Genomic DNA, 13,720 nt, shown 5'->3' with positions numbered 1-13,720 from the left:
ATAGTCAGGTAATATAACAAACTTTTTTAAGTTTATATTATTCTCTTGAGGTTCATTTGACAATATTTTTATATTGAAAATGAAGGGTATGCTCTCAAATGAAAGGCCCAGGGGGCCACAACAAAAATATTAAAATCAATCCTTCCATGGATGAGAAACCCTAACAAGGTAACTAAGAGGTAAGAAACAAATTGGATCATAAATAACTGTTTTTAGGGTATCCTAGGGGTGATTTAAGGTAGGGGTCAAAACTGACCCGTTAACATAAGAAAGAGTAACAGAAAGCTAACACTAGGAAGGTTAAGCACTTAGTAAAACAAACAAACGTGTTTCCAAAGGTGTCCAGAAGATCTTCTCTTTTGTCTCTGCAGATGAAAGCGTTTTTGCCTCAATTTTAATGATAGGTGAGGGCTAAGCCCAAAGCTCCATATTTTAGTACTACAGACAGTGTAGTGTACCTTACTAAGGTGGAAGGGCAGCACCAAAACACTCCTCTTCAGGTTTCAAAACATGAAACATTTGGAGATAGCTCAATTTGTTTCTTAGTGTCACTGATCTGCTGTGGTAAGACATCGGAGGACTTCTACCGTAGATGTACACAACTTCTCCATTTGCTTCGCTCACTTCAATGAACATCCTTGCCAATGTCACCTCTTCGAAATTTTATTGAATATTTGATTTTATCCCCTTCCCGACATGACCCATTTCCGTTTTTGCGTTTTCGTTTTTTTCCCCTTCTTCTACGACCCATCATTTTTTGGTCCACATTGCCATATGAGGGACTTGTTTTTTTCGTGAGGAATAAGTTGCACTTTTGAATGACACCATTCATTTTACTACATAGTGCACCGGACAGTGGGAAGAAAGATCCCAGGGTGAGCAAAGTGCAAAACCCCTCCATAATTCTCACATTGTTTTCTGAGAATTGTTTCAATGGCAAACATTGTATGGTAAAAGTTACCTGACAATATGATTGTCCTTGTCAATACAATTAAAAGGATACGAAACGTGTCCAGTATTTTATTATTTTAGTAATGAAAAAAAAAAATCGGACATTTGTAAAAAAAAAACAAAAAATTACAAAAAAATACTTTGATTGTTTTGCCATTTTCCAAGACCCATAACATTTTTCATTTTTTGGCTGATCAGGGCTTATTTTTTGTGAAACGATACATCCTTTTCGTTGATACAATTTTGGGATAGATATGACATTTTGATTGCTTCTTACAGCATTTTTTGTGGTGTTGCAGTAAGAAAAAAACCCACAATTTTGACATTTTGATTTTTTTTCTGTTTACGGTCTATCTCTTAACTGATCAGGCAATTAATTTCATATTTAGATAGATAAAGCTTTTCTGGATGTGGTGAAACCACGTGTGTTTTTAATTTTTTTAATATATATATATATATATATATATATATATATATATATATTTATTTAATTAGGGAAAATAGGGGTCATTTAAACTTTATTTTTTTTTTATTTACCTTTTACTGTATTTTGTAGTCCCCTTGAGGGACTAGAACCTGTATTTGTCTGATCTCTTGTGCTATAGACATCAATATCACAGTATTGCTGAATATCTAAAAAATCATGCAGCTATCATCAACTTTTGCGTAAATCAACTTTTTGTGTTCAATCTACAGTGCTTTTGTAAACATTTTTGTCAATTTTATTCCATTACTATATTAAAAATAAAAAATAGAAGTCTTTAGACTCTAACCTATTGTTTAACGAAAAACACACGTACATTAGCTGCGATGAACAGACTCCGACCCTTTTGTCTTGATCCGTCTGATGAGCGTGTGCAAAGCTCATTGTGAAGGGAGAAGGAGGAGGTGAGCTGTGACATCTCCTCCTGTGATTGGTGGATCCTGTGTTATCAGCTGTATGTAGACGTGTTATCCATCATTATAATCCTGCCTCTGATGATAATGAAACTGCTGAAAACTCTTCCTGAACACAGCCCCAGTGGCCATTATGAAAATTGATACATCACTCACTAATTTTGTTTTTTAAATATAGATTGTGATATTAAAAAAAATGCTAAAAATGTGTAAAACAAAATAGATGTTACACACAAAAAAAGATACTTTCCTGATAATAGCTTAGTTTTTGGACCCCAATAACAAGAAAGTAAGGAACACCTAAAACATTTTGCAATTGGTCTGTTTTTCCCGCTATCGTTCTTTTTTTCACAGCCGCTCACTATTCAACATTTCAAGCTTTATTTTCTCAGGAGGTGTCAAAACTGTTGGGGTCAGTGTGACCCAGAGCTTAGCTGTTAACCCATTCTCAATCAAGTTTGGACAAGCTAAGCTCTTGTTTACTGCCAGACCACAGTAAATAGGCACAAGTCACGTTTCCTCTGTTTTCCTGCACCGTTTCGTCTCTGTTGCCTAGGGTACATTTAACAGGAAGAGCAGCAATTGAAGTCAAGCTATTTTGTGGGACGTCGAGCTCTGTAATTGAACTCCTAATGGTTTGAAGTAAGAAAAGAACATTAAAAAGGTTGGCAAAGTAGTAATCATAGTGGTTGTCAACAAAGTGTTCAGCGGAAACGATGGCTATTTTAACCCACTTCGAGTCCTGACCCGACGCACTACTATGTGCCATATTATACAGAGATCGTCTACATCAAACAGTTCTTAAACTGCGAGCACATCTTCCTCTTTAGTATGTAACATTCCAAGGGTTCTCATTCTGTCCTAATCAGTCCTCATTTGTAAATCGTTAACAGCAGACACTACCAACCACCGCTGCATATTCCGGGTTGTGCAGCAGAGGTTGCCAAACAACTTCCTTCTCTCTAACAAGATCGTCTTCCTGCTCTTCTCACCCCTGCACTTTTTACCTTAATTTTGGTAATTCTGAGGCCCCGCTACTCCCTTCTCCTGACGGGGTGACTATAATACTATCCCCTAAATTCAGGACATTGATGAGTAAGGAAACTAAGCTCCTATGATGCCAAAAGGAAATATCATTTGTCCGCTCAGCCCTGCGGTGTGCACCCACATCTGGCTTTCAGTTATTTAAGTAAATTGCTATGATAAGAGGTGAAAGAAACAATTGAATGCAAATCAAATATGTGTTTAATATTTAGGAACTTGCTGAAGCCGGTGAATTTGAACAATTTGTGATAGCCTGTTTATACACTGCAAAAAATTGCATTGCCCTGCATCATCTTGGGCAGTGTTCCCCATAATCCTTGCAGCTATCACATCACATGCTATAGCACAGCCAATCAGGAGGAGTTACCATAGCCTGTATAAAAGCTGCGACAGGGAATGCAGCAGCCAGATTGTGGTGAATCGGGATAATGAAAGGACATCACAGCTTAGCAATAGAGATACGCTCTGCTGTTCATCGTTTTTGGGAGTGTACACCCTACTGGAGGTGGTCATTCAGACGTAGAAGAATGCGTCTGAGTGTCTGCCTCCGGTAGGCATTTACGCCCCAAAATGATGAACAGCAGAGCGCACGTTCGCTCTGTCAGCACCATTATAGTTTATGGACTCGTCTGCGAATATGTCTGAATCTCGTTTTTCAGGGGGTTTGGACGTAAGCCCCACCGAGTCCACTGCTTAGTAATCAAAATAGGTAGTCACACTGCGAGCCGGCCACAAACTGGACAAAATACTTCCTGTCAAAGTTTTTCCAAAATGTTCTCCATGGGATAAAAGTATGTCTGCATCTTACAAACAGTACACCACTTTAGTGAAGGGATGACGCCACTTAAAGGGACTGCGCATTGTGTGGGGACCCCCCTACACTCCTCCAGGAAATATCTCTTACTACTATTTCCAGTCTTCCAGGAATCAGTCCAATGGTGAACATTGCTTGCAGAGTCCGTGGACATCTCGAGCCGTGGAGTATCGGACGGACATCTCGAGCCGTAGAGTATCGGACGGATGAGCTGGCGCGTGCAATCATTCTGTTTTTAGCATTGTATAAAATCATTTTTTACTAGAGCAATTTTTTTTTCCTGGAGCAAACCCTAAGAAAGCGCGGGACAGCTGGTCACCTAATATCTTCATCCATCATAAGAAGATTCCTTAGTGCCTGCTCTTCCATGTGTTGCCTGAAAGGCAGTGTTCGCAGGACATAAATCCTCAGCCTCCTGCATAAAGGGGGCTGCACATGGGGCTCCTAAGACCCCCCAGGGATGAGGGTTGATAATTGAAAGCATGTGGTACATAGGCAAGTGCTAGGAGGATCTTGGCTGACTTTGTACTTTAAGGTTGATGTCCTCCCAGTATTTGCTTCTCCAGCTCACTGGGTGGCTCGCAGAATGAATTTTCATAACTCTCCAGAGCCCAAATTGCCAGTGGTTCTGGCCTCCTACATGGTGGATTTATTGTTCTTCCTGTCAGAGCTGGGCCTGAGTCTGATTCTGACATCCCATAAGCACAGAATGAAATTAGATTATTCATGTCCTAACACAGCACGATATGGAGCATGCAGAAAACAGCCGTAGTATTTCCATAAAAGCCAAACATAGGCAATTCTACAAAAAACATCAAACTGTTCCAATTATACTTCCAAATGTATTAATATGAGAACATGCAGCACAGAAATCCTCACAGATACATTTTAGAGCCTAGCTCGCGGTAAGCTAATTTTTTGATAACAGGTAATAATAGATAATGATGTGGACTTGAAAAGAGCATGCTCAAAGTAAGACGATGATTGGAAGGTCATAGACAGAGAATAAATGTCTGAAACATGGTATATAAAAGCAGAGATAAAAGTACAAGCCTGCAACTGCTGTAATACTGCCCCAGTTGTACTCAAAAGTTTAGACACCGCGGCAGAATTTTTGCTTTCTTGGCCTTTTTTCAGAGAATATGAATGATAACACCAAAACTTTTCCTCCACTCATGGTTAGTGGTTGGGTGAAGCCATTTATTGTCAAACTACTGTGTTTTCTCTTTTTAAATCATAATGACAACCCAAAAGATCCAAATGACCCTATGAGCCCTATATACAAGAATATAACTGCTATTATACTCCTCCCTATGTACAAGAATATAACTACTATAATACTGCCCCTATGTACAAGAATATAACTGCTATAATACTGCCTCTATGTACAAGAATATAACTACTATAATACTGCTCCCTATGTACAAGAATATAACTACTATAATACTGTACCTTATGTAGTAGAATATAACTACTATAATACTGCCTCTATGTACAAGAATATAACTACTATAATACTGCTCCTATATACAAGAATATAACTACTATAATACTGCTCCTATGTACAAGAATATAACTACTATAATACTGCTCCTATGTACAAGAATATAACTACTATAATACTGCCCCCTATATATAAGAATATAACTGCTATAATGCTGCACCTTATGTAGAAGAATATAACTGCTATAATGCTGCACCTTATGTACAAGAATATAACTACTATAATACTGCTCCTATGTACAAGAATATAACTACTATAATACTGCCCCTATGTACAAGAATATAACTACTATAATACTGCTCCCTATGTACAAGAATATAACTACTGTAATACGGCTCCTATGTACAAGAATCTAATTACTATAATACTGCTCTGGTGTACAAGAATATAACTACTGTAATACTGCCCTTATTTACAAGAATATAACTACTTTAAAACTGATCATATTTACGAGAATATGATTAATATAATACTGCCCCTATGTACAATAATGTAACTTCTATAATACTGCTTCTATGTACAAGAATATAAATTCTATAATACTGCCCCCATGTACAAGAACATAACTACTATAATAATGCTCCTGTGTACAAGAATAAAGCTACTATAATACTGCCCCCTATGTACAAGAATATAACTATTATAATACTGCCCCTATGTAGAAGAATATAACTACTATAATACTACCCCTATGTACAAGAATATAACTACTATAATACTGTCTCATATGTATTAGAATATAACTACTATAATACTGCTCCTATGTACAAGAATACAACTACTATAATGCTGCTCCTATGAACAAGAATATAACTACTATAATACTGCCCCTATGTGCAAGAATATAACTACTACAATCCTGCTCCTATGTACAAGAATATAACTACTATAATACTGCCCCTATGTACAAGAATATAACTGCTATAATGCTGCTCCTATGTTCTAGAGTATAACTGCTATAATACTGCCTCCTATGCATAAAAATATAAATACTATAATATTGCCTCATATGTACAAGAATATAAGTACTATAATACTGCCCCATATGTACAAGAATATAACTACTATAATACTGCCCCCTATGTACAAGAATATAACTGCTATAATACTGCTCCTGTGTACAAAAATATAACTACTTTGATATTGCCCCCATGTACAAGAATATAACTACTATAATACTGCTCCTATATACAGGAATATAACTACTATAATACTGCTCCTATGTGCACAAGTATAACTAACTACTATAATACTGCCCCTATGCACAAGAATATAACTACTATAATACTGCCACAATGTGCAAGAAAATAACTACTATATTACTGCCCCTATGTTCAAGAATATAACTACTATAAAACTACCCCTATGTACAAAAATATAACTACTATAATACTGCTCCTATGTACATGTACAAGAATATAAACAACTATAATACTGCTCCTATGTACAAGAATAAAACTACTATAATACTGCCCCTATGTACAAGAATATAACTACTATAATACTGCCCCTATGTTCTAGAGTATAACTGGTATAATACTGCCTCCTATGCATAAGAATATAACTACTATAATACTGCCTCATATGTACAAGAAAATAACTACTATAATACTGCCCCTATGTACAAGAATATAACTACTATAATACTGCTCCCTATGTACAAGAATATAACTACTATAATCCTGCCCCTATGTACAAGAATATAACTACTATAATACTGTTCCTAAGTACAAGAATATAACTAGTATAATACTTCTCCCTATGGACAAGAATATAACTACTATAATACTGCGTTTATGTACATGATTATAACTACTATAATACTGCTCATATGTACAAGAATATAACTACTATAATACTGTCCCCTATGTACAAGAATATAACTACTATAATACTGCCCCTATGTACAAGAATATAACTACTATAATACTGCTCCTATGTACAGGAATATAACTACTATAATACTGCTCCTATGTACAAGAATATAGCTACTATAATACTGCTGCTATGTACAAGAATATAACTACTGTAATACTGTCCCTATGTACAAGGATATAACTACTATAATACTGCTCCCTATGTACAAGGATATAACTACTATAATACTGCCCCTATGTATAAGAATATATCTATGATAATACTGCTCCTATGTACAGGAATATAACTACTATAATACTGCTCCTATGTACAAGAATATAGCTACTATAATACTGCTGCTATGTACAAGAATATAACTACTGTAATACTGTCCCTATGTACAAGGATATAACTACTATAATACTGCTCCCTATGTACAAGGATATAACTACTATAATACTGCCCCTATGTATAAGAATATATCTATGATAATAATGCTCCTATGTGTAAGAATGTAACTACTATAATACTGCTCCTATGTACAAGAATATAACTACTATAATACTGCCCCCTATGTAATATAATATAATTACTATAATACAGCTCCTATGTACAAGCATAACTACTATATTACTGCCCCTATGTTCAAGAATATAACTACTATAATACTACTGCTATGTACAAGAATATAACTACTATAATACTGCACCTATGTACATGTACAAGAATATATCTACTATAATACTGCTCCTATGTACATGTACAAGAATGTAAACAACTATAATACTGCTCCTATGTACAAGAATAAAACTACTATAATACTGCCCCTATGTACAAGAATATAACTACTACAATACTGCCCCTATGTTCAAGAGTATAACTGGTATAATACTGCCTCCTATGCATAAGAATATAACTACTATAATACTGCCTCATATGTACAAGAATATAACTACTATAATACTGCCCCATATGTACAAGAATATAAGAATTATAATACTGCCCCTATGTACAAGAATATAACTACTATAATACTGCTCCCCTATGTACAAGAATATAACTACTATAATACTGCCCCTATGTACAAGAATGTAACTACTATAATACTGCCCCTATGTACAAGAATATAACTACTATAATACTGCTCCTATGTACAAGAATATAACTACTATAATACTGCCCCTATGTACAAGAATATAACTACTATAATACTGCTCCCCTGTGTACAAGAATATAACTACTATAATACAGCTCTTATGTACAAGAATATAACTACTATAATACTACACCCATGTGCAAGAATATAACTACTATAATACTACCCCTATCTACAAGAATATAACTGCTATAATACTGCCCCTATGTACAAGAATATAACTACTATAATACTGCTCCTATATACAAGAATATAACTACTATAATACTGCTCCTAAGTGCAAGAATCTATCTACTATAATACTGCTCCTATGTACAAGAATATAACTACTATAATACTGCCCACTATTTACAAGAATATAACTATTAGAATACTGCCCCATATGTACAAGAATATAAGAATTATAATACTGCCCCTATGTAGAAGAATATAACTACTATAATACTGCCCCTATGTACAAGAATATAACTACTATAATACTGCTCCCCTATGTACAAGAATATAACTACTATAATACTGCTCCTATGTACAAGAATATAACTACTATAATACTGCCCCCATGTGCAAGAATATAATTACTATAATACTACCCCTATGTACAAGAATATAACTACTATAATACTGCCCCTATGTACAAGAATATAACTACTATAATACTGCCCCTATGTAGAAGAATATAACTACTATAATTCTGCTCCTATATACAAGAATATAACTACTATAATACTGCCCAGTATGTACAAGAATATAACTACTATAATACTGCTCCCCTATGTACAAGAATATAACCCTCACCCACAGAACCTCACCGTAGTATGACCGCGCATGTTCCCCCCAGTAATGCCTGGAGCCGTGGTGCTCCATCCTTCACCTCTGGTGCCAACTATACTGGCCAGTCGTTTATACAGAGAAACATGGTGCATTTCTGGCACAGATGTGCCAAGGAGGATCTGCCGGACAGGAGGTTTGTGGTCAGGGAGCTCCTGTGCCGCCAGATGGAGTTTGCGGCAGTCAGCATCTTGGCAGTAATCAATCTGCCAGACAGGCAGGGCTATGACGTCACCTTTAAGCTCATGACTGACCTGGACAGATTCTTGTCTAACTTCCCCAAGTTTAGAGACACGGAGGGCTGGAGTAAGTTCAGCTTTACTTCCCTCTCTAAGCCAAACATGGTTACCGTAAATGTCATCTTCTGGAATGTCTGTTACCCCGCAGGATATTGCGGTGTGGCTCCAGAGGCATTGTGACCTGGTCTCTGACTTCACCAAAAGCAGAGACAATGATGTTATCTGGACAGGAGGTTGGAGGGTCTTGGTGAAGCTGCACCAGTGCAATAACGTCACTGCCCACTTACCCAACTCCTTCTTTATTGGGAGGGAGAGGGGTGTGTGTGTTTCTACCCCGGGCAGCCCCGTAAGTGCTTTAAATGTGGTGGGAAAGGTCACCTGGTGAATGCCTGTACTGTGGTGAAGTGCAGCCTGTGTGGGGAAGTCGGCCATGTAGCTGCAGACTGCCAGAACATCAGGTGCAAACTCTGTGGGAAGATCGGCCACCCTCACAGGGATTGTCCAGATGCTTGGCACAATATCTGTAAGGACTTTCCTGATGAGGATTTGTTGGCAGGGGCAGAGATTCTGGAGGAGGCAGCTTTACTGTCAGGGGAAATACTGACCAGACCGGAGGTCCACCAGGGGTCTACTCAGCTGACACCAGAGCAGCAACGTTCAGAGGGGAGTATGGAGGTTGTCCCTCAGGAGCAGCAGTCACAGGAAGGCATTACTTCAGTACTACCATCTGTGTCTGAAGGATATAGCAATAATCAGACTAAAAGGAAGAAAATGGACAAGACCTCCCGTAAACCTGAGAAGTATGATAATGGCCCAGAAGCCAGGAGGAAAGTCCAGAGTTCTGCAGGGGTAATGGTTGTATCCAATAGGTTTGATGTTCTGTCTGAGTCTGACGGTGATTTTGAAGATGACCTTAAAAGAATTTACGCAGAGTGTGATAGGGACGTAGAGAACTGTCCTCCGCCTAAGCTGAAGACCTTACCTGAGGGCACTCGGCAAGAGAACATAGCCTTAGGCTAGGTTCACATTGCGTTAATGTGTGCACGCTAACGGACAGCGTTGCACGGCGAAAATGTTGCAATTAACGCCGTGCAACAGGTCCGTTAGCGCACCCATTGACAGCAATGTGAAGTTTCCCTGTAGCGCATCGCTAGCGCCTGCCTTTTTCGGCTCGCGCTAGCGATGTGCCGTTCTTCTGTGGCGCACCTCGGACACTGCTTGCAGCATCCGCGGCGCGCCCGACGTCCGTTCCCCGCTCTCGCAGATCGGGGATCTGCGAGAGCGGGGACGTTAACGCAACCCCTAACGCGGCCCCTAAATAAACATTGCGTTAGCGCAATCCGCTAGCGCTAAACGGATTGCCCTAACGCAATGTGAACCTAGCCTTATACTGTCCTAATGTCACAGGTTGGAGAACTGTATATTTGTGTTCTTTGTGTTTGCAGCTTTCTTTTCCTCACCGTCCCCCCTCCCGCAGTGCAGTGGTATGGTCCAGGTTTGTTTTTGCTACATTGTATCATTATGTGATACACTGAATCCTCTGGTACGGCTGGATTATATGACGCTGGATGATATGGTCTTTGTGTGGATCATCTCCACATTTGGAGCAGGACGAGCTGTAGGATGAGGATATAATTACCTGCTGTGATGGACGCCAGCCTCACATAGTCAAAGCCCCTCACGAATGATTCGTACGGTGAACTCTCTAAGACACTTACACCTGAAAAAAAAAAAACAGAGAGAAGCCGAGTTACTGCCTTTTCCTATTGTCAGTCCCTTCTGGTATCGTCTCTTACAGTCTCATTATTTTCGCTTCCCACAAAGGTAACATTTGACCAGCAATTTCATGCGAAACCGACCCGACTGAATGATGCCCCGCGGAAGGGAACATTATGGCGGAAACTTGCAAAGTGCTCCCCGGCATCATTTCACTTTATGGGAAGTTTCTCCGCTCTTGACAGGAAAAAATATTTATTCAAAGCCAACTCTGAAAATGAAATGTTTCAATTTCCAATTTTTCATCTTTGATATTTGCGAGCTGTAATGCGGCGCGTGGCCTCAGACCTCGCACACAAACCGCCGTTCCCACCGCTATTATTTGGCAATAAAAAGTCATGAAAAATGTGCTCATTCAGCGCTGGAGCGGATGCCGACATCCATGCTCGTTTTTCTTTGTAACTTCACTCACGAGCCAAAAAAGTCCATGCGACTGTACGTAATGCAATATCCATCGTTCTCTTATGTCGCACCCAAAAGCCAAGCAAGGACAAGGGGAGGGGAAGAGTAGGCAGCTGCCTAAGGCACCATGGCGAAAAGAGGCATTTTATGAATTAATACAAAAAAAAGAGCTTAAAGAGAAATTATAGATCATGCTACATGGAATTGTGGTGCACATCAGCAGCTGCTCACATGTGAAGGGTGCGGGGCTGTAGGTAAATGGGGAGCATGTATGGTAGGGAATGGGGCAATTAAAGGGAATTTGTCAGCAAGATTTGACCACCAAAACTATATGCCCATGTCGCTCTTTTAAAGACAAGTCCAGCAACACCTTTACATGGCCAGTCCTTTACTCCGATACTGAAAAAATAGCATTAGAATTTATATAAAAATGAGGCTGAAGGACTATGGTAGATCTGAAGCCTGTGTCACTCCAGCTCTATTCCCACCGAGAGCAACTTCCTCCCGTTTTTCTTTTACTCTTCAACCTAAGGGATACCATGTTAATAACTAATGATCCCTGAGTTTTCTCCATCACAGGCAAGTTCAGGCAGAGTTTACATGAAAGGAGTATATCAAATAGCTCCCTTTATCTCAGCTTCTCAGAATCAAGGATGGTCAGGCCTGTGATTTAGGAAGCTGATGTCATGCTGCTGCAATGCAGGTAAGTGCAGGCTTCACTAGAAGGCAGTTAGAGGAAGCAGGTCTGCAGCTAAACAGAGCTAACCTGAAGGAGCAGTGAGGCTACCACAGGTGGCAGCAGAATAGTCAAACAAGCCGGGTCAAATCCTAGAGTGTAGTATAGTACCAAAGGAGTAAGCAAACTCGCGGTCTGAAACAAGCCAGGGGGTCCGTAATGGTAAGGAGTGGATAAGCCAAAAGACAAAGGACAGAAACAGGTCAGGATACAAGCCAAGTCAAAACCAGGGAGTCTGCACGCTAAAGGGAAACACTGAGTCAAGATGGGAATACGGGAAAACAGAGACATGGTTTCAGACAGCAAACGCAGCTGGACAAATCAGAGCAATCAGAGTCAGCTACAGCAGCACTAGGCAATAACTATAACTGGCATCGCCTGCAGGAAGCAGGGGCGATAAATAGCCAACCTGAGCCCAGACTGAGGCTGGAAAGGTTAACTCTTGACATGACCAGACCGGGAAAAAGGAAAAACAGGACTCAAAACCCGGTCTGGATCATGACAGCTGAGCTATATAGATCTTCTTAACCATTCCCAATCCATGACATATATATCTGCTATGGAGCAGGTGTAAGGTGAAGGCTCAGGAGTCAGGAGCTGAGCCTGCACCACACAGAACAGGTGCCGGCTGTGTTATACAGCTGCTGCTAACAGCAACTAATGTTCTGATCTCTACTGTTTAACCACTTAAATGTTGCAGTTAAGCTCTTAAGTGGCATAATACTGTTGGGGCATTCGTTCAAGTGTCCATTGCCCTCCTATGCAATAAATAAAATGATTTATCCCCAACAGCAAATGCCGTAAAGAAAAATAAAAAGCCAGAATTGCTGTTTTTTGTTTTTAACATTTCCATAAAATATGAAATAAAAAGTGATTGAAACGCCTTATATGCCTCAAATTGGTATCAACAAAAAAGTCAGCAAAAAAACAAGCAGCTCAAGTAGCTCCATCGACCAACACTAAAAAAGTTACGGGTATCAGAACATGTAGACAAAAATTTATACTTTTTTTTTTTTTTACAAAGTTCAAAAATTTTGTAGCCACTAAAATATTTTATAGAAAACTAAACAAGTCTGGTATCACCGTGATCACACTGATCTGGTGAATCATGGTGCTCAACAAATTATGTAAAGATAAAACCGGAAAAAAAACAATGACAGAACTGCTCATTTTTAGTTATTTGATCCCATAAATTAAATTTTTGCCTATATTTTTCTCACTTCACCAACTTAGAATGCTTAGTGCTGATTCATCACACACAAATTAGATTGCAAAAATATTTTGTAATGTAACAAAATAGTGAAAAAAGCCAAGGGGTGTGAATACTTTCGCAGAAAAGCCCGAGGTATACAGCTTGCTACAGCGTATCAGAGATTTCTCTTTTGTAGCAAAGTCTGCACCAGCGCCCATTGGATGCTGTGAAGGCAAGGTTTTATTGTCTGCATCTTGTAGATCGTGTCCTCACCTGACATACACGTGTCCGCTACTTCATTCCACCAGAGACTTTTTCCATAAT

The 13,720-nt window shown here is 38.9% G+C and overlaps 1 protein-coding gene across 1 annotated transcript in view; it reads right to left on the bottom strand.

Annotated features, from left to right (window-relative positions):
• GFRA4 (GDNF family receptor alpha 4) overlaps nt 1-13,720 on the bottom strand; it is a 500,869-nt gene that overhangs the window by 31,073 nt on the left and 456,076 nt on the right. Inside the window, exon 4 of the mRNA XM_077280305.1 lies at nt 10,930-11,010. Within this exon, the coding sequence (XP_077136420.1) occupies nt 10,930-11,010 (81 nt within the window). The remainder of the gene's footprint in view (nt 1-10,929; nt 11,011-13,720) is intronic.

Source organism: Ranitomeya variabilis, chromosome 1 (genome assembly GCF_051348905.1).
Source record: "Ranitomeya variabilis isolate aRanVar5 chromosome 1, aRanVar5.hap1, whole genome shotgun sequence".
Classification (NCBI taxonomy): Eukaryota; Metazoa; Chordata; class Amphibia; order Anura; family Dendrobatidae; genus Ranitomeya; species Ranitomeya variabilis.
This window is presented reverse-complemented; position numbering and strand designations above follow the sequence as displayed.